This window comes from Cervus canadensis, chromosome 5 (genome assembly GCF_019320065.1).
Source record: "Cervus canadensis isolate Bull #8, Minnesota chromosome 5, ASM1932006v1, whole genome shotgun sequence".
Taxonomy (NCBI): Eukaryota; Metazoa; Chordata; class Mammalia; order Artiodactyla; family Cervidae; genus Cervus; species Cervus canadensis.
Genome location: NC_057390.1, coordinates 92,212,205 through 92,232,459, shown reverse-complemented (window position 1 = coordinate 92,232,459; position 20,255 = coordinate 92,212,205). Strand labels below are relative to the sequence as shown.

The 20,255-nt window shown below is 47.5% G+C and overlaps 1 protein-coding gene across 4 annotated transcripts in view; it reads right to left on the bottom strand.

Annotated features, from left to right (window-relative positions):
- Window positions 1-20,255, bottom strand: part of MVB12B (multivesicular body subunit 12B) — a 195,798-nt gene that overhangs the window by 168,454 nt on the left and 7,089 nt on the right. For 3 of the 4 annotated variants that reach the window (XM_043469576.1, XM_043469577.1, XM_043469578.1), the window contains exon 2: window positions 12,914-13,036. In XM_043469576.1, the coding sequence (XP_043325511.1) occupies window positions 12,914-13,036 (123 nt within the window). Of the gene's footprint in view, window positions 1-12,913; window positions 13,037-18,556; window positions 18,708-20,255 lie in introns of those variants that run through there. The other variant, XM_043469575.1, reaches the window with a different exon arrangement.

The following is a 20,255-nucleotide window of genomic DNA, read 5'->3' as shown; positions in this document are numbered from 1 at the left end:
GAAATTTAAAAAACATATTGGAGAGAATGAAAACAAAAATAAAGCATATGAAAATTTGTGAGATACAGCTTAAGCAGTGCTGAGAGGGAAATTCTTAGCACTAAATGCATATATTAGAAATGAGGAAGACTCTTAAATCAATAACCTAAGCTCCTACCTCAAGAATCGAGAAAAAGAGCAAAATAAACTCAAAGCAAGCAGAAGGAAAGGAATAATAAAGATAAAAGCAGAAATCAATGAATTTGAAAACAATATAGAAAATACAATGAAATAAAGAAAAATTGCTTTAAATGTTAATAAAATTGACAAACTTCTATCTAGGAAGACAAATAAAGAAAGAGAGAAGACAAACTATTTAAAATCAGAAACACAGAGTATTATTATAGACTTTGCAGACATCAAAAGGACAATAAAGGAATGCTACGAACAATTCTACACACGTAAATTTGGTAACTTGGATGAAATAGGTCAAGTCCTTGAAAAACACAAATTATCACAACTTACCCAATATGAAATACATTATTTGAATAGCCCTATAACTATTAAGAAAACAGAATTCATCATTTTAAAACTGTCAAAAAATGAATCTCCAGACCCAGACCTCACTAGACAATCTGACCTAATGTTTAATGCCTGTCCAAGCCTCTTATCCTCATCCATCAGAGGGTAGGTAGAATGAAAACCACAATTACAGAAAACTAGCCAAAGTGATCACATGGATCACAGCTTTCTGTAACTCAATGAAACTATGGAGCCATGCCATGTAGGGCCACCCAAGATAGACGGGTCATGGTGGAGAGTTCTGACAAAACGTGGTCCACTGGAGAAGGGAACAGCAATCCACTTCAGCATTCTTGCCTTGAGAACCCCATGAACAGTATGAAAAGGCAAAAAGATATGACACTGAAAGATGAACCCCCCCAGGTTGGTAGGTGCCCAATATGCTACTGGAGAAGAGCGGAGAAATAGCTGCAGAAGGAATGAAGAGGCTGAGCCAAAGCTGAAACGATGTGAGGAGCCAACTCACTGGAAAAGGCTCTAATGCTGGGAAAGACTGAGAGCAGGAGGAAAAGGGGGCAACAGAGGATGAGATGGCTGGATGGCTTCATCGACTCAACGGACATGAGTTTGAGCAAACTTGATGAAGGACAGGGAAGCCTGGCTTGCTGCAGTCCGTGGAGTTGCAAAGAGTCGGACACAACTGAGTGACTGAACAATAACAACATTTTATTAACACCAACTCTACATAATCTCTTCCAGAAAATGGAAGAGGAGAGAGGACTTTTCAACTCATTTTATGAATCCAGTATCACCAGATAAAAAAAGGAAACTACAGATAAACATCCCTCATGAATACAGAGTCAAAAATCCTAAACAAAATATTAGGAAGAAAATTCAGCAATAAATAAAAATAATTATACACCATGACTAATTGGGACTTATTCAAGGGATGCAAGGCTGGTTCATTCTTTAAAGATCAATGTAATTCACCATGTTAACAGGCTAAAGAAAAAAAATCACATGATATATCAATCAATATAAAAAAGGCATTTGACAAAATTCAGTACCCATTCATAATAAAAATTCTTAGAAAAACAGGAAAAGAAAGAAACTTTCTCAACTTGATAAAGAGCATCTATAAAAAATAAAACCCCACAGCTAATGTCATACTTAATGGTGAAAGACTGAATGCTTTCCCCCTATAATGAAGAATAAAGCAAAGATGTCTACTCTTACCACTCTTATCAAAATAGTGCTAGAAGTTCTAGCCATTACAACAAAGCAAAAAAGATAAATAAAATACATACCGGCTAGAAAGGAAAAAAGGATGATGTGATAGTCTACAGCGATATCCCAAGGAATATACACTAATAAGTGAGTTCAGCAAGGTCTTAAAATTCACCAAAAACAAACATACCAAACTCAATTTTACTGCAATATTTCTATATAATAGCAATGAACACATGGACATCAAAATTAAAAATACAATTCCATTAACAATTGTTCAAAATAAAAAAATAAAGCACTTAGGCTTGAATCAACCAAAACACATACAAAGCTTATCTGCTTGAATCTACAAAATGCTGCTGAAAGTAATTTTAAAAGTAATAAATAAATGGAGAGACATACTATGTTCCTGAGTTGTAAGACATAACATAATAAAGATGTGAAGTCTCCTCAAATTTATGTATAAATTTAAGGTTGTGATAATGTGATTTATAATAAAAAATACATCTTTGGTCTTCACCCATAGTTCCTGGCTCACAGCTCCCAAAACCTTTGGAATGTCCTTAATAATAAGAGCAATGGGAGCATCTTTTGTTATAACACATATTTTAAAAAGAAATTTTGGCCATGCCATGCAGCATGCAGGATCTTAGTTCCGCAACCAGGGATCAAATCCATGACCCCTACAGTGTAAGTACGGAGTCTCAACCACCGGACTGCCAGGGAAGTCCCTTGTGAGAATATTTTATCTCTTCTCCTTAGTTCCTGCAATCACTTTAGAGCCATAAAAGTGAAATATGTGTCTTGTGATTCATAACAAGTCCCTTTTCACAACTGGGTTAATGTTAATGTGGTAACTTTTGGAAAGCACCTCAAGGTGGGGACTGGTTGCCTGGGAAACCAACCATGAATGAAGGGTGGGAACTTTTAGTCCTATTCCTTGATTTCCAGGAAGGGGAGAGGGGCTAGAGGTTGAATCAGTTACCAATGGGCATTAATTTAATCAGTCATACCCATGCAAGGAAGCATCCATAAAAGCCCAAAAGGATGAGGTTCGGAGAGCTTCCTGGTTGGTGAACATAGGAGATTTGGGGAGAGCTGCATGCTAGGAAAGACAGCATGGAAGGTCCTCACCCTTTCCATATACCTTCCTCTATAAACTCTTCCATCTGGCTGTTCCAGAGTTACGTCCTCTCATAATAAACCAATGACCTAGTAAGTAAAATGTTTCTCTGAGTTCTGTAAGTCACTTTAGCAAATTAATTGAACCTAGGAATGAGGTCATTGGAACCCCTGAACTACAGCCAATTGGTTAGACACACAGGTGACAATCTGGGCTGGTGATTAGCACCAAAGTTTGGGGGGCGGTGCAGTCTTGTGGGATTGAGCTCTTAACCTGTGGACGCTGATGCTATTTCCAGGTAGACAGTGTCAGAACTGTTCGACTACAGGGCACCTGCAGGTGGTGTCTGAGAACTGCTTGTTGTTGGTATAGGAACCACCTCCCTGTTGGTCCACAGCCCCTTTTTACATATTAATTCCCATCTAAATTCCAGTAAGATTATTCTAAAATTTATATGGAAAGACAAAGGAACTTCAATAGCTAAAAACAATACCTTAAATGAAGTATAAAGTTGGAGAAAACATTTTACCCAATTTCAAAACTTACTATAAGGCTACAACAATCAATACTGAGTGGTATTGGCAGAGGGCTAGACACACAGAATAAAACTGAATGGAGAGTCACACGAATATGCCCGATTGATTTTTTTTATAAAGGTTCAAAAGCAGTTCAACTTTCAACAAACGGTACGGAAGCAGCTGTTCATGCATTGAGGAAAATAAGAACTCTGACCTAGATCCACACTTTACACAAAAACGAAGTCAAAATTTAACACAGACTTAAATGTAAAACATGTGGAAAAAATATAAGAGAAAATCTCCAGGATCCAGGGCAAGACTGAGAGTTCTAAGACTTAACACCAAAAAATATGATTGATAAACTGATAAACTGGATTTCATCAAAATTTAAAGCTTTTACTCTATCTAAGATCCTGATAAGATAAAAAGACAAGCAAAAACTAGAAGAAAATGTTTCCAAACAACAAGACTCACATCTATAATATACAAAGAACTCTTAAAACTCAATAGTAAAAAACAAACAATCCAATTAGAAAATGAGTTAGAAATGCAGCAACATTTCACTGAAGAAATGCAGATGGCAAATAATCACAGGAAAAGATCTCTAACATCGTTAGTCACTAGATTAACGCAAATGAAAACCAAACGAGTTATTACCACAACCCTATCAGAATGGCTAAAACCAAAACAAAACAAAAAATGTTGACAGTAAAAGATGCTGGGAAAGGAGTGGCAAACTGGCAGAAATGTAAAAGGTTACCAGCCATCCAGGAAAGCAGTTTGGCATTTTCTTAAAAAACTGAATATCAACTACCATATGACCAGCAAGTACACTCCGAGGCATTTATCCCGGAGGAATGAAAGGGCACGTTAACACAGAAACCTGTGCACAAGCATTTATAGCAGCTTTAATAATGATAGCTCCAAATTGGATAAACAACCAAGATGTCCTTCAATGGGTAAATCGTTAAACAATTTGCACTGCAGTCGTATCAATTAAATCTATGCAGCAATAAAAAGGAACAAACTATTGACATACACAATAGATTTTCTAGATGAAATCTCCAGAGAGTTATGCTGAGTTTTTGAAAACATAACAAAAAACTTGCAAAATATTACATAGTATATGATTCCATTCATATAACATTGCTGAAAAGACAAAATTATAGAAATGGAGAACAAATTAGTGGTTGTCAGTGGTTAAAGAGGAGTTAGTTAATTCCTAGAGACAGAACACAATTTGATATGCACACCAACCAATCCTGAGGCTGTATGCCCACCTGCCCTCTTTTCTCAGGCCTCCTTCAGTCTGAAACCCTCTCTCCCTTTCCTAAATCACCCCAAGGCCAGCTATCTGACAACTAAGGCCACCCTTAAAGCCCAGAGCAAGCCGAAATTATTTAAACTAGACAATCCTAAATCTGCTTATGCTGCCTTGCCTTGCCTTCCCCACAGAAACCACAAAGAAGGCTCTTGCCCAGGCCTGTCCCTCCCTCCCTCTGCCTGCTGACCAACCCCTGGTGCCTCCCTGTATGGCCCTGCATGGTGTGGATGGATCCCTCCTCTTGAACTGTGAGAATAAATTCTCCTTCCAATGGCAGTGTTCTGCTGATCTGTTGGCCTCACCACACCCGAATAAAAATAAAACCCCAGGTAGTACATTTTAGAAGTGAAATGTTCTGTATTTTGACGGTATCCCCGTCCATATCCTGGTTATGATGCTCTACTAGAGTTTGCAAGATATTACCGTTGAGGGGAAACAGGTTAAAAACAAGCTCTCCCTGTAGTATGCCTTACAACTGCATGTGAATCTAATTATCTCAAAATTAAAAGTTTGACTGAAAAAAAATAAAAGAAAGATTAAGGCAAGTCCCTCCTCTTTCCCATTAACCCACTGTGTGAGGCTTCTTTGTCAGGAGCCTTTGTAAACGGTGAGTAGGAGGCTGCAATGAGCAGGACGGAGTGCCAGCACGCTGCAGGGCCCCCCAGGTCCCCTCTCCTTTCCCACTGATCCCGCTATGGAACCAGTCATTAGCGAGAATCAAGTCTTTGGGTCAAAACCAAAATGCATACTTGGTGGGGGAGAGCAGCCTAGGAGGAGGCAATTTAAGCCAGGATCTCTGAGAGTCATCCTAACAGCAGCGATGCTCGCCTCGCACACCCCTCCTGGAAGCCAGGCGTGTGCACACGTAAGTGGCCCTGCCCAGCCCCCTGGCTCCACTGGCCAGGGCTCTGCAGGGCACCCAGGAAGGTGCGGGGACGACGCTGTTACCGAAGCTGGCTAATCCAGGCCACAGGAGACAAGGGCCCAAGGGCTGGCCATAAAGTCACCTTCTGTGTTTTCAGTGAATCTCAGTTTCATGTTATTTTCCCACAGAACAAAAGGGAGGAACACCTGGAGCCTTTTATGAAAACTAGCTCTGGTTCTGAAAATGAACCAGCGTGTGGTGGGACTCGGGTCTGCGGTCATTTCCGCCCTTGGTAGCAGGCTCTGGGCAGCGAAGCCACGTGGGGCAGAAGCTGCGGACAGTGGGAAGAGGCTGCCGCACCTGCTTCTGCATCTGCTTCGTGGGGCCAGAGCTTCGGGGGTGGGGAGGAGGGCGTGGGTCTCCTGTCCTCTGGCCCCGAGGAGTGGGGTGGTCCTCCTGCCTGACCTGGGCCTCCCCACAACATCAGCTTTCTGGAGACTCACGTGACAGTTCTGCTCAGGCTGGATGTGTGATTATGTTCCATAGATTCCACCTGATTTCTACCATATGTTTTTTAATTAAATATCATGACCATCTTCACATGTCTTTCACTGATTTTTTAAAATTTCTTGAGCTGTATATAAAAATACCAATGTGCTTGAATTAGCTTCAGCACTTGGCGAATTACTTTTTTTTTTTCTCCACTTTCATAGGTTGAACTTCACTTACAGGTTTAAACTCATCCGTCACTTTAAACTCATCCATCTCTATGGCCCTAGACAACAGTCCACAGGCCCAGAGCGGGAGCTACCTCTCCTAGCACCCCCGAAGCCCCTCTCATTTGGCAGTTTAAGCATCGGAATCTTTGAATAATTTCCCATTATTTAGGAAATCTCAAATAAATAAACTATTCAGGTCCAGCAGTTTATTAGAAATGTTTTGCTGTCTAATCAGTCCCAGAAATAAATGGGAGTGTTGAGAGAAAGGAAGTGGGAGAAGAGGAAGCACAGAAGAAATGGGAAGTAAAGACCCAGGGGAGGACCTGTCCATGCACAGCCCTCGGGGGCCCACTTGGTGGTCAGAGGCCACGACCGAGCCTGGCTTCCCAGCACGCAGCCCTGGGAAGGAGCAAGAATGACACAAACACAACCTCCTGGGACATCTTTGGTGGCCCACTGAATAAGAGTCTGCCTGCCAATGCAGGAGACACAGGTTCGACCTCTAGTCCGGGAAGATCCCACATGCCAAGCGGCAACTGAGCCCGTGCACCCCAACTACTGAGGCTGTGCTCTAGAGTCTGCGTTCCCCAACAAGAGAAGCCACCGCAATGAGAAGCCCACACACAACGAAGAGTAGCCCCGGCTCACCGCAACTAGAGAAAGCTGGCGGGCAGCAAAGGAGATCTAGCAGAGTCAAAAATTAATTAATTTTAAAAACACACGACTTCCTGGGTTTTTCTCTGACCAGTCTCTGGACACCAAGTCCTCGGCTCCTCGGGGGCCTTGCTTCATCAGACAGCCCCCTGCTCTCCTGTGTCGTCAACGGTCCTCACTGCTGATTCCTTCCTATCACCGACTAAACACACTCAACACCTGCCCACCTTTAAACAAAGGCAAGAAGACTCCTGATCCCAAGGCACCGTCTAGCTGCCACCCTCCCTTCTTTAAAGGCATCTGTACCCTCACCTCCCACTTCAGGGGGACCCTTCAAATCCACTGGCTGGCAGTCTTCTGAGCCTACCACCAAGTTCACAAGCACCTTCTTGTAACTGAGCCCCAAAGAAACAGTTCAGCCTCATTTTATTTACCCCTTATAGAGCTTTGAGTAATACTGACCACCCCTTCTAGAAATACTCATTTTCCCCCAGTTTCCATCCACCTCTCCGGATGCTCAGCCCCAGCCCCCCGAGTGCCTCCTTCCCCCCTCCCCCAATCGGTGATGCTGCAGCGGACTCTGACGAGGAGTCTGAGGTGACAGGACCACCTCCGTGACGCCACAGGCTCTGCCCTGTGATGATAACACTCAGACATCTCCCCGGACTTCAGACCTAGGGCTGCTCAGCATCCCTGCCCAGATATCACACGAGCACCTCAAGCTCAGTGTATCCAAACTGAACCAGCGGTCCCCCTCCACCCTCAATCTACCTGGTTGTCTATGTTCCGTCCCAACAGAGAGCATCAGCATCCACCCAGCTGCTCAGCAAGACAGCCTCGTGTCACTCTGGTCCTTCCCTTTCTTCACCTCTGCACCCATCTCCCAACATTCAGCCTAGTTTTTCTTCTGTGAAAGAATGTGCATGTGGGTCCCCAGGCCCCATGTTCCCATGTCCCTCCATTGTTGGTGAGTTAGGTTTCTGCCCTCTCACCCTACACCAACACAGACCCTACAAACTGAGCCCCCTGACTCAATATCTATGCCCTCCAATTACTCCTCCTTCTACGCACATCAAGGAAACTTTAAAAAAACACAAATATAAGAACCTTTTTCTTAAAGTCCTTTAATGACTCCTACCACCCTCAGAACAATGGCCAATGCCTTTGTATAGCTTATAATGCTCTGGTGTGACCTGACCTTATCCACCCCCACTACCTCATCTCACCTTTCCCCTTTGACACGATGGAACCCCTCCCAGGATACTGGAATTCCCGGGGCTTCTGCACAATAGTAGGGGGTCAACAGATACCAGTGAAGCCAAAGTGAGAAGCAATAAACGCATAACATCAGGAAAAGCCTCACCAAGGAGTTTTCAAACTGGGTTCTGAAGGATGAGAAAAATTTTATCCAAAAAGGTGGGAACACAAGAATTTTGAAATATGGTACAAAGTTGCTCCTTATTCCAACTGTGAGAAACTAGAGGTTTGATGAGGTTGGGGGAGAAGATAGTAGAAGGAAGTGAGACTGGAAGACACGTGTGCCAAGTTAAAGGATTTGGGTATCTGTCCTCTCTCTGGTTGTCTGAGAGGAGGACGCTCTTAGGGAGAAGATCCATGGCTACCACTTACTGCTTACTGCCCAGGCCCTCGCCCCTGGAGGTCTGCCTGGATTTACTGGTGATGGGAAATTGGACACAGAGTCTGGAGGGAGGGGGGCTTGATAAATTCATCCCCCAGACCCTAAATTTCACTTTACTCAACACTTGCCTGAGAACAGAAACACAAAATATAACAACATTTCTAGAAGGCAATAGGCAACACTTATCAAGTTAAAGATGTGAACACTCTGACCCAGTAATTTCAACCTATGACATCATTCTATGGCACTAATAGGATGACCATGCTAAAATACAGACACAAGGGTGTTGTTTATTGCATTAAAAACAAAAATGGGAACAAATTCACTATTCTTCAATATTGAATTTTAGCCAAATTTTGGTGTGCACGTGTGCTAAAGTCACTTCAGTCCTGTCCAGCTCTTTGCAACACTATGGACTGCAGCCTGCCAGGCTCCTCTGTCCAGGAGATTCTCCAGGCAAGAATACTAGAGTGGGTTGCCATGCCCTTCTCCAGGGGAATCTTCCCAACCCAGGGATGGAACCCACTCCTCTTATATCTCCTGTATTGGCAGGCAGCTTCTTTACTGCTACCACCACCTAGGAAACAGCCAAACAATAAATATCCATTATTGAGAGGAGGTGATACATCTATACAGACTGATATCGAGCTAAGCCCACAATAAATTTTTTAAGTTATGAGAGTGTAAATGGTACCATCTCATTTGTATTTTTAAAAAACCCCTAAACTCTAAATCAGGACACATCAAAAATTAACAGGAAAAGCTAACACAGCACTTCCTGAGTTAGACTTGTGGGGTCCACAGGTACATATTATTTAAGAATGACTTAACTTAGACCAGCAGTTCTCAAAGTGTGGCCCCTGAACCAGCAGCATCGACATCAGCGGGCAATCGGTTAGAATGCAAGCTCTCAGCCCCACCCCAGACCTACTGCAGCAGGAATCCGGGGTGTGGGGTTCTCCAGAGGACTGAGGCCCGCCAAAGCTGGAGAACCCCCAACCTGGGCATCTGGGAACAGTCCTTGAACTAGGTGATAAACTGTCACTTCTGGGTCACCATGCCACAAAGACTCCCATTCACACGTGGGGTTTCTCAGGAAGGGAAGGAAGGAGCTCTTAAAGCACAGTGAAGAAAAAGACCAAAAAACTCTCCAAGTCTCTCAGAGGCCAAGACTCAGTTTGGCTGGGCCCCCACACCTGGCAGTTCTAAACACCGCCGTCAGGGAGAATGAAGGCAGCCAGGAGGGAGCAGAGGCCAGGCACGGACAGGCCAGAGGACGGACCTGGGCCTTGGCAGCAACGTTCAAGATCTGAGCCTGTGGCTGCCGGGCAGGGAGGGGAGGCTATTTCAGAGGTGGCTGCAGAAACAGGGACGGTAAACTGAGAAGTTTAGCAAGTGATCCCTAGCCCCTACCTGAGGAACCATCCCCTGACCGGCAGAGAAGTTGTCAAATTCAATATTTATAAACAAACACTTGGCATCTTTTACTTCCAGCAGCACCAGGGCCTCCGCTCATTTTAAAATGATTGTGCCACCGAGGGTCAGCGGTCCATCTGGCATCCACTCTCAGGTCTGCGTGTCACGGTACTTAGTGTGCTCTGAGCGCACGGAGGGATTAAGCCTCCAGCAGATGCTGGAGAGGCCCCAGCCATGGTCCACAGCAGAGCCTCCTTCCACCGTCGCACTTCTGTCTCGGCATCTCTGCAGCCCGGCCACTGCCAAAAGCCTGGCTCTTCAGTTTGGATGTCGACCTCCCACTAAACTATGGACAAAGGGAAGGGGAGTGTCCTCCCCCATTCCCCTTGAACTCAGGGTCAGACCTCTGAGGAAGCAGATGCTTGTCTGAGAAGAGTCTGGCGGTCAGCACAAAGAGAGGACTCCCCCATCTCTCCCCGGAAGGGCTTCCGGAGGAGCTTGGACACTTGGTCTCAGCGTGCGGAGCCTGGGTAATTGCCGAGCTGACCCTCTGGAGCCTCCTGCCCTGCTCACCTTTCACAATGATGCCTGGTGCAGCCCCACCATGAAATGTGCTTATTAATCTCACTCATTTGACACTGCGCTCTTCTGCCCTGAGCTCGACGTTAGGAGAAAATGATAGGGATAGATTCTGCTCCTGTCAGACTCACCAAGACTTTCAGAAAACCAGACTATCAAAGGCCATCTGCCGCCCACTCACCCGGCATTCATGGTGACCCCGAAGGGGCCCCGCAGAATGTTAAAGACACAGATCCACACGAGGGAACAGCCAGAAGACCTGGGTTTCCGCCCCCCACCCGGAGAGTCACCCTGGCGACGGTCCTCCCGGAGACAGGCGCGCACCAAGCCCCTGCCCTGATTCACGACACACTGCTTCATATCTAATTCATCAAAAGACACTTGGGCTTCTCAAATCAGGAACATTTTTATTAGCTTCCCCAAGAGTTTTATGGCACAAAGCCATACCTAATGATTCTATTTTATGGCAAGTTATACATTCAAACAGTGCTTTGAAGTCAAGCAGCAGGTAAGACTCAAATCTTTGTTAAAAAAAAAAAAAAAAGATTCCCCTGTTCGTTCACTTTAAAAATGTTTATAAGCTTTCCAGCAGCTGAGAAACTGATGTGGAGAATCGTAACAGGCTCCCCCTTTCTCACATGGGAGCCGGTGTGGGCTGACGCAAAGGCACTGTTCACCATGGGGCTGATTCTGCCTGCCTGCCCCCTCTGCCTGGGGACGTGTGCAAGTCTGAACACATTCTTGACTGGCACACCCTGGGGTTTGGGGCTATCCGCATCGAGTGGCAAGAGGCCAGGGATGCTGTCCCTGCCACGCATGGGACCCCTGCCAGCTACTACTATCTGATCATCTGGCCCAAGATGTCAGTAATGCCAAGGATGAGAAACCCTGCCTTAGGGCTTCTTCTGGACTGAGCATGGCATCCCCCCTCAAACTCACACCTCACATCAGATGCTGATTTTATCACTGTGCCAGGTTTTCAGTGCTGACGAATGAGACTTACATTCTTTTACTCTTATGTATTCTGGGTATACGTTTTCAATGAGCAAGAATAAAACATCATCCCAAACAAAATCAGTTCAGTTCAGTCTCTCAGTCATGTCCGACTCTTTGCGGCGCCATGAACTGCAGCACGCCAGGCCTCCCTGTCCATCACCAACTCCTGGAGTTTACCCAAACTCATGTCCATTGAGTCGGTGATGCCATCCAACCATCTCATCCTCTGTCGTCAAACAAAATAAGGAAAGTGAAAAATAAGACCACTTTAGGGGCTTCCCTGATGGCTCAGTGGTAAAGAATCCACCCGCCAATGCAGGAGACACAGGTTCGAGCCCTGATCCAGGAAGATCCCACATGCCACGGAGCAACTAAGCCCATGTACCACAACGACTGAAGCCCGTGTGCCCTAGAGCCTGTGCTCTGCTACGAGAGAAGCCACTACAGTGAGACACCCTCACACCACAACTAGATAGTGGTCCCTGCTCACCACAACTAGAGAAAGTCTTCACACAGACATGAAGATCGAGCACAACCAAAAATAAATAAATAATTTTTTTTTAAGTCCACCTTAGAAGTTCAGAACACAAGGCAACAGTCACTGTTAACTGAAACCTCCCAATAGTTCCTCTGAACATTTTAAGCCCCAACCAAGTTGGAATTTATCTACTGAAAAAACACTATAATTAATTCAAGCCATCGGTACTACTGAACACCACCACAGACGTCTGCTGAAAAGCAAAGCCAATTCTCTACTAAATTGTGGTGATGTGGTCATCACAGCCCTGGACTTGAGTCACCTGATTCACCACTCCTAAGCGCTGGGCCTCCATTACTTCCCTTCTCGGAGCTTGTGTTCTCCTGATCAGCACAGTGGACGGAAGGCAACTGGCCCTCCCAGCCTCCAGGGAATTGTGAGAGCCAGCTGAGTTCATGGGTGGGAAAAACTGCTTTGTAAACTGTAAGAAGCTATATAAACTCATGTCAATATATTTATAACATTTATACAAGACAATCTATGACAACCAAGGGTATTTCAGATGCTTGGATTCTTTTCATGAAATGTCACAACTAGAAATGACTCTGGAAATCAACTAATCCAACCCCTTAATTTTATAGATGTGAAGGTTGACCATCACAGAGGTCAAGTGACTCAGCTAAGGCTGAGCAACAGCCCAGATGAGCTCAGGTCATCTGCTCCCCAGCCAGGACACTTCCCCCACCTTGCCGTTGATGATGCTTTCCCTCCCTGTTTAAGTTCCTAGAAGGCAGAAACACATCTTACACACAAGGTTCAGAGGGTCTTGAACACCGGAAACAAATATTTGCCGAATCAGTGAATCTTGACTCACCACGTCGTAGCCTGTCGGGGCTCGGTTCCGAGAAGCCACCACCCCGACTCCTGTGATGGGATCCATTGACGTCTCTGGCAAGGCTTCCGAAAGGTCTTTGACTTCAGGCATGGTGGCTTCCTCCTGATTCCAAAAAGGAAAAAGAAAGTACAAAATTCTAATGGAGCATTTAAAGTGAGCGATACAAAGTCTCAAACAGAACCAGAATCCTGGGGCAAATATCCTGAACTCAACTTCACATACCTGGACCAGCTAAGGGAGCCCTGGCTTTACCCGACCCTTTCCTCAGATTAAGAATTCAAGTAGGGATTTCCCTGGTGGTTCAGTGGCTAAGACTCTGCGCTCCCAATGCTAGGGGGCCTGGATTCGATCCCTGGTCAGGGAACTAGATCCCGCATGCCACAACTAAGAGTTCACATGCTTCAACAAAGACCAAAGATCCCATGTGCCCCAACTAAGCCCTGGCACAGCCAAATATATAAACCAATATTTTATTTAAAAAAAAAAAGAATTCAAGTCACCTCCAGCCCCTGCTCTGCTCAAGTTAGTTTTGAACACTCTCCCGCCCTGCTTTCTGACTTCCACACAGACACCAGCACCTTCTCTAAGGATAAATCAGACATGGTTAAACCTAGCAACACCTTCCATCTCTCCCCCTCACAGCATCTCCTGGCGGAAGAACAGCCCTCCAAATCCACAGCCATGACTACATCCAAGGGTGGGCTGTTGGGGAGGCAGAGCTTTGTGAACACATAGAGGAAAGTGCTCTGGCCATGGAGGCCACAGCAGGCAATGGAGTCCAGGCTCCATGACTTATAGCTGGTGAGCAGGCAAGCAAAGGCTCAGGATGCCGACAGTTGCAGTGCTGCTGTGAGAACTAAGGGAATCCCGGAAACGAAGGGCCTGGAGAGGTCCCCTGGCTCACAGTAGGACCTCAACGAAAAGCAGATGAGAAGGGTGGGTGAGGGACACAAAGGTCCAGTATAATCGGCCAGAAACGTGGTTACTGCTGTTCCCAAGAGGACTGGTGGGTCCCTTTGTTGTGTTTAATTCTAGGGTCATGTGGACACTTACTCAAAGCTAAACACTAACAATGACTGTAATTCTTGTTGGACACTGGGAGAAAGGGAGGGAAATGAAATTATTATTCTGCTGCTGCCTGCCTCCTGATGCGACCGGAGGAGACCAGCAGAATATCGAGAGCACTGGGTCTGGGCAGCTCCAGTGGCAGTGTAGCAGAAAGCATACAAAACGGTAACACCTTATGTAAATAACTTCTAGAGCTTTTTAAAAGGACCAGCAGTGGAAAACAGCATGTTAAATTCTACCTCCTTCTGCAGCGATTACATTCCACTGGCTGTAGTTCTGTCAGATCTCTCAAGGCTGGTTACTGCTGCTACAGCAAACCAAACACTCTTGTCTAACTAGGCAGCCAGTAGGAATATTTTAAGTTCTCAGCCTAGAATCAGAAAAGGCGGAGGCCATTAAAAAGGACTACAGCCTCCTAGGTAGAAACAACCAGAGGGCGGTATGCAAGTCACTGTGTAATCAGCATTCCCTGGAACCCACGAAAGGGTCCGGAAACAGGCTCGTCAGTGCCAGGGAGCTAATTCCCTGATCAAGGCTAGGAAGCGCCTGGCAGCAGCCACATTCTCAGCTTCTGTTTATGACAAAAGTCAAACTAAGTTAAGCTTTACTTAATTCTACTGAAAATAAGCATCTGGAAGTAAAGGGCAGGGGGGCAGGACATCACACTGCATCACTGAATCGTTTTCTGTTTTCAGATCTCATTTACCAGGCGGGTTTATCTGCATAAAGCACAGGGCTCAGTGCTTCCTGCACACAGTAGGCACTAAGTGAATATTTACTGAATGAATCCGCAGGGAAGCCCCCAGTCAGGAAGGTTTAGAATTCACTATCTGCACCAGCGGAATCCAAAGCAAAGCACTGATCAAAAAGTACTTCACGTGGAAAACTCGGTATTCTTGGTTAACAGGGAAATAACGTCGCTGCCCTTAGCAAAATACTGGTATACCTGCTGTTGGTTACCGAAATGCTTTGCAATTAACAACTCATTAACAGAAGGCACTGGATTCTGCCAGTGCTAAAATATCATGCTGTGAATTTAATAAAGAACGTGAGAGGTAAGTTTTTATTATTATTAAGATAGTGCTGCCTCTACTATCTGAGGTGGGGGGCGGGGAGCATGGGAATAAATAAGAAATGTTTTATTAGCTGAGAGATGCCCCGTCCTCGGGTCACTGCATCCTGGTCCAGGTACCAACCGCCTCCTCTGATCTGCAGTGCGTGCAAGTTGCGGGGGTGGGGCGGGGGTGGTGGTGCTGACGCCGCTGCTCCCACAATGCACTGGGCAGCCGGGCACCGGGCCCCAAGATGGCTGCGGGCGGCCTCCCGAGCAGACAAAGGAGCCGGCCGGCGGGCAGCGGGCGGCGGGCCTGCAGGCTGGGAGGATGCGGCGGGCAGGGCATTAGCACTGAGCATCTCAGATGCACGCCTCCCCCCACCCCCAACACACACACCCCCCCAGTGGCAGTGCCCTGGGGGATCCAGCAGCCTTTGTGAAATACAGACAAATGACTCCTCGCTGGGGCGGCGGAAGAAAGCGCCACCACCAGCAAAGGAAGCTTTTAATGAGAAACGCCCAAGATATCCATGGCAGAGGCAATCACTCAGAGCTTCTTGCTCTGAATTACATATTTTCTGACTGCAAATTACTCTTAACAGCGTCTCTACCGTCACTTCAATTGACCTTCCTCACAAAAGGCCATTTATTAACTAGCACTCGGCGCTCCCCGGGCTGCGCGGAGTCTCCAGCCCGAAGGGATGGCACCGCGGCTGCCCGGGTCACAGGCCAGGCCTCGGCGAAGGGGAGAAGAGGCCATTAATGGGGGTGGGTGAGTGGGTGAGTGGGTGAGTGGGGGGGGGGGAGCTGCAGAGCAGAGCTGCCTGGGGAGAGGGGCAGAGGAGTCGGGGTGTTTAAGACCACCATTAACCTGTCTCGCAAGACGCTGACACTGGGCTGAAGCAGAAAATGCCAGGCCTGCTTGCAACAACGGGCGTCCTCCTCAGCTCTTTGCCCAGCCCGGCATCCACGTCCAGCTCCAAATTCTAGCTGCACACAGAACGCACCAACACACCTCCCCGCATCTGAGCAGTGCCCTGCAATTACCAAAAAAGCTTTCTCCGGCTCCTTCTCAACGGATGCTCACACCACACCTAGGAAGGGGACTGAAGCATATTAATCCCTGTTTTAGAGGAAAGAAACAGAGGCCTGGAGTTCTCAGATGCTATGGGCTGGCAGAAGGCAGAGCCCCAGGGGCCTCTGACCCTCCCCGGTCTGGTCTACTTTCCACACACTGGGCAGAGAGAGACCCAACTTCCCATCCCATACCTGATTAAGAAAGCGCTCTCAGAACCAATTATATTTTAAAATGCCAAAGCTCTCCCTTCTCTAGCAGTAACCCAGTAAATGAAGCGAGGGGGAGAAAAGTATTGAGAGATAAAAGTAACATGGGATTAATTTTCCTCACACCTCAGTTTCGAGATGCAACATTTCCCTCATAAATAATTTACAGCAATAAAAATGAGCTAAGGCCATGTTTGTGTAGGACAGAGGTAAATTTAGGCCTAATGAGGGAAACCCGCGTGCTGCAGAGGAGGGAAGGGGGTGATGTATAGCAGGGTGTGAGCACAATCAACAGCACAAGGGTGGTGGGGGGGGCCTCCATTATCAACTGCAAGTTGCAGGCCCAACGGAGTTGGGGGCAGGGGATAGCGGGAAACTTCTACTGCCTCAGCTGTGGCTTCAAGGAGGGTCTCTGTAGGAAAAGCCAAAAGTTCACCCGGTGTTTTAGATGACAAGAAGACAGAGACTGAGATTTCTGAGAACTCTAGAGAGGAGCCAACCTCCTAGTGGATTTCCAGGAAACGTCGGGGAAGGAATGATGATGTAGCAGCACCTGGGAGTCATGTCTGATCGCGGGCGGGGTCGGAAGAGTAGAGAGTACCCTGGCAGCACTGACCTTGACCCGGGCCTCCTAGCTTAACCTCACAGGGCGTCTGGTCCCTGTCTGCCCCGCGCGTGCAGCCAGCCTCACTTGGACCATCGCCAAGGCTGGGGGCTACAGAGCCTCGGTCTGGGCGACTGTGCCTGTGACTGTCCCGAGAGGATTTCTCCACGAGGCAGGGGGAGAAAGAGAGAGACAGCGAGCGAGAGGATGAGAGTGTGTGTGTGTGTTGTACATCCTGGGACTGAGGAACTGGGATGAAGAGTGAGAGAGAATGAGAGAGAGAGAGAGAGAGTGTGTGTGTGTGTGTGTGGTACTTCCTGGGACTGAGGGACCGGATGGGGCCAGTTAGGGTGAGGTGTGTTTTCCAGGCCAGCAGGATTTTTTCCAGCTGTGCTCAGTGAGTTCCCTCCAACAACACTGGGTAAGAGAAAAGCTTCCTGCGTGTGCAGCAAACAGTGCCCGGGGGAGGTCCCAGCCCCCGAGCACGGCAGCACCTCACCAAGGCTGTCACCCCAGGTTCACAGAGAAGTGAACTTTACCTATAAAGCCCCTTCACACAGACAGCACACCGCTCCCTTGTAACTGATCAAAGAATTACTATGACAGTGTGCTTAATCCCTAAAAGTCAGCAGTGCTGGGCTTAACTGATGCTGAACATTGTTTCAGAATCAAAGGCGTGCCTCCCGGCCGCAGTCTGGGAGAAAACTAAGCTACTGAATCACAGTTGAAAACTCAGGGGAACTTTGATATCATCTCTGTTTAATTTCCCCGGCCCTATGAGCCTGGGGTTTATCTCGTTTTATCAACTCCTGTACTGAAATCAAAACCTAACTAACAGAGCTCAGACCTCTCTCCACCAAGGCCCTTCCAGCAGCAGGGTAGGGTGTGAGCCGAGGAGCTTAAAGCACTTTTGGGGGGGAGGCAACAACTGCCGGGGGGGCAGGGGATGCTGCCTTCAAAGGAGGCACAGCAGGAACCCAGGGCAAGGAAGGAAGACCGGCTCAGAAGCAGAGCCTGTGCTGCCCACCAGGTCTGAAGGTGGGACTCGCACACAGCGTTGGAGGAGAGTAATATCAAAGTACTGGGGGCGGGGGGGGTCAAAGTACTGGGGGGGGGGCGGGGCGGGGCAGGTTAAATAGGGCTACTGGGATTGAAATGACAAAACCAGTGGGTTAATTAAGTCTCTACAGAAGGATGAACTTGTGATCGGATTGTCTGAAATTCAAAGTCAAGGGCAGAAAAGACATAAACTGTCTGCCCACATCTACCAGCTTGCAGGGCTGGGGAAAAGCAGTGCATAAATATTTCACTCCTCGTGGGAAATGGCCAAAGAGCAAAGCCTCCCTGAGGAAAAGCTGCAGCTGGCCCCTGGCCGGCGTGGGGCAGCTCTCCGCCTGCTTCCCAGCAGCTCGGTGGTGCCGGTGGGCTGCAGGAACCCCTGCTCGTCTCTGTTACCCCATAACTACCGGTTCCTTCCTGCTAACATATCTTAAGCAGGGGACAGAAGGACAGGGGAGGAAGTCGGTGGCTAGGCTTCACCCGTGTACCCACAACACACACAAATAACCAAACCCGGCCACCGCAGGCAGCCGTGGCGCATGCAGAGCCCTACCTCCTCAGGAGACTGCAGGCTGAGGTCAGGGTCCATGCGGCACCCAGGCAGACGGCCAGCCGGCTCTGGGCACCACCTATAGGGATAGCGCACACAGGCTGAGAGGCGGCCACTGTGGAACCTCAGGATAGCCTCCTGGTGCCTCCTGTACTTTGGCCTGGACATTTGATCCAAGTGACCAGTCAGAAACCAAATCGTTCTGACAAATGCTGTCGAGTACGATCTGGTGGCAACAGGCCACAGGCTGCTGGGAAGGCTGCTAAGATACTGGGGAATGAAAGCAAGTATTTTCCTAAGCTCCTCTGGATCACAAAGAACTTTCCAGCCAGGGAATTAACAATGGCGAGCACTTCCTTTTTTTCCAGTAAAAGTCTGTTACTTCTAATAGAAGAATCTGGTGTACAAATGCATCCACCCCATCAGACCTCTGCTTAGACTGGCATTAACCATTTGATAGCCAAACAGATTTATCATAAACCATGTGAGGTGGGCCTGGAGTTTGGGTAGCTGAATTACAGTGCAGTGCTGGATCCCAATATACACTCTCCCAAAATAAATCCAGATCAAGTTCTACAGCATGGCTGTGGCCAAAGGCCTGCCCCTACAGGCCCAGCTCTGCAAAACCAGGGAGCCTGGTGTTGGGGAGGAGGGGAGGAAGGGGCATTCTCCAGTACACTGTGAGCCCCTCCCCGACTTGCTCACAGTTACTGCAGGTGAAGGTCGTCCCTACCCACTCCCATCAGGTCTTAGTGCCATAGTGCCCCCTGGAGAGAAGGCAGAAGGCGGACCCCCATGGAAGGCAGACGCCCTACAAATGAAACCATCCCAGGAGGCCCAAGAGCCGGCCGGCCATTTGCCTAATATTCAGTGACAGGAAACGGTCACAGCCTTAGCTTGATGGCCAAAGTGTCTGCTGAGTAAAAATGCTAACATGTCACCTCGACATTGGACAAATGGGCCCTGAGGCCAGAACTGTCAGAACACCTGGCTTCAGGTCAGTAGACACCCCACCTCATCACCACCCGCACTCTTGACTTTCACATGGACCTTAAGAGTTTCTTTGGTCATGTAATCATTCTATCTGTGTGTGCTGATGACTTCCAAATTACCTCCAAGGCTGGGATTTTTCTCCTGAGACTCAGATATGTGTATCTGGTGCCCTGCTGGCTATTGTCACCTGCGTGTCCCATTGATACCTTCAACCTGGCTGACCTCGCCATCCTCCCCCTGGGGCATCTCCACATCCCTAGTGCCGAACAGGATGTGGTACACAACAGTCAGCCCACAAATGTTTGTGGAAAGCTCTTGTACTGAGTGTGGAGCAGCGATGAAGACGGGAAGCCCGACGTTCTCCAACTCTAGCATGCTTGAGACACCTAGAGAATTCATGAAAACAGAGTCCTACACCCACTCCCCAAGATGCTGACTCAGTGCCTGAAAAGCTGCATTTCTAACAAGATCCCGGTAGATGCTGAAACAGCTGGTCCACAGTCCAAAGTCTGAGAACAAGGCAGTAGGTACTCATGGGATGTTTGATGAAGGAAGGAAATTGAGGCGGGGAGGGAGGAAGGGAAGAAGGAACCTGAAGGTCATAATCCATGGGGAACAGCCTCAGAGTAAGTCCTTCAGTCTTTCCCTCCCTAACACAGGTTTCCCAAAGGCACCCAGTTCCTCCCCTATGGCACCCACCCCATCATTC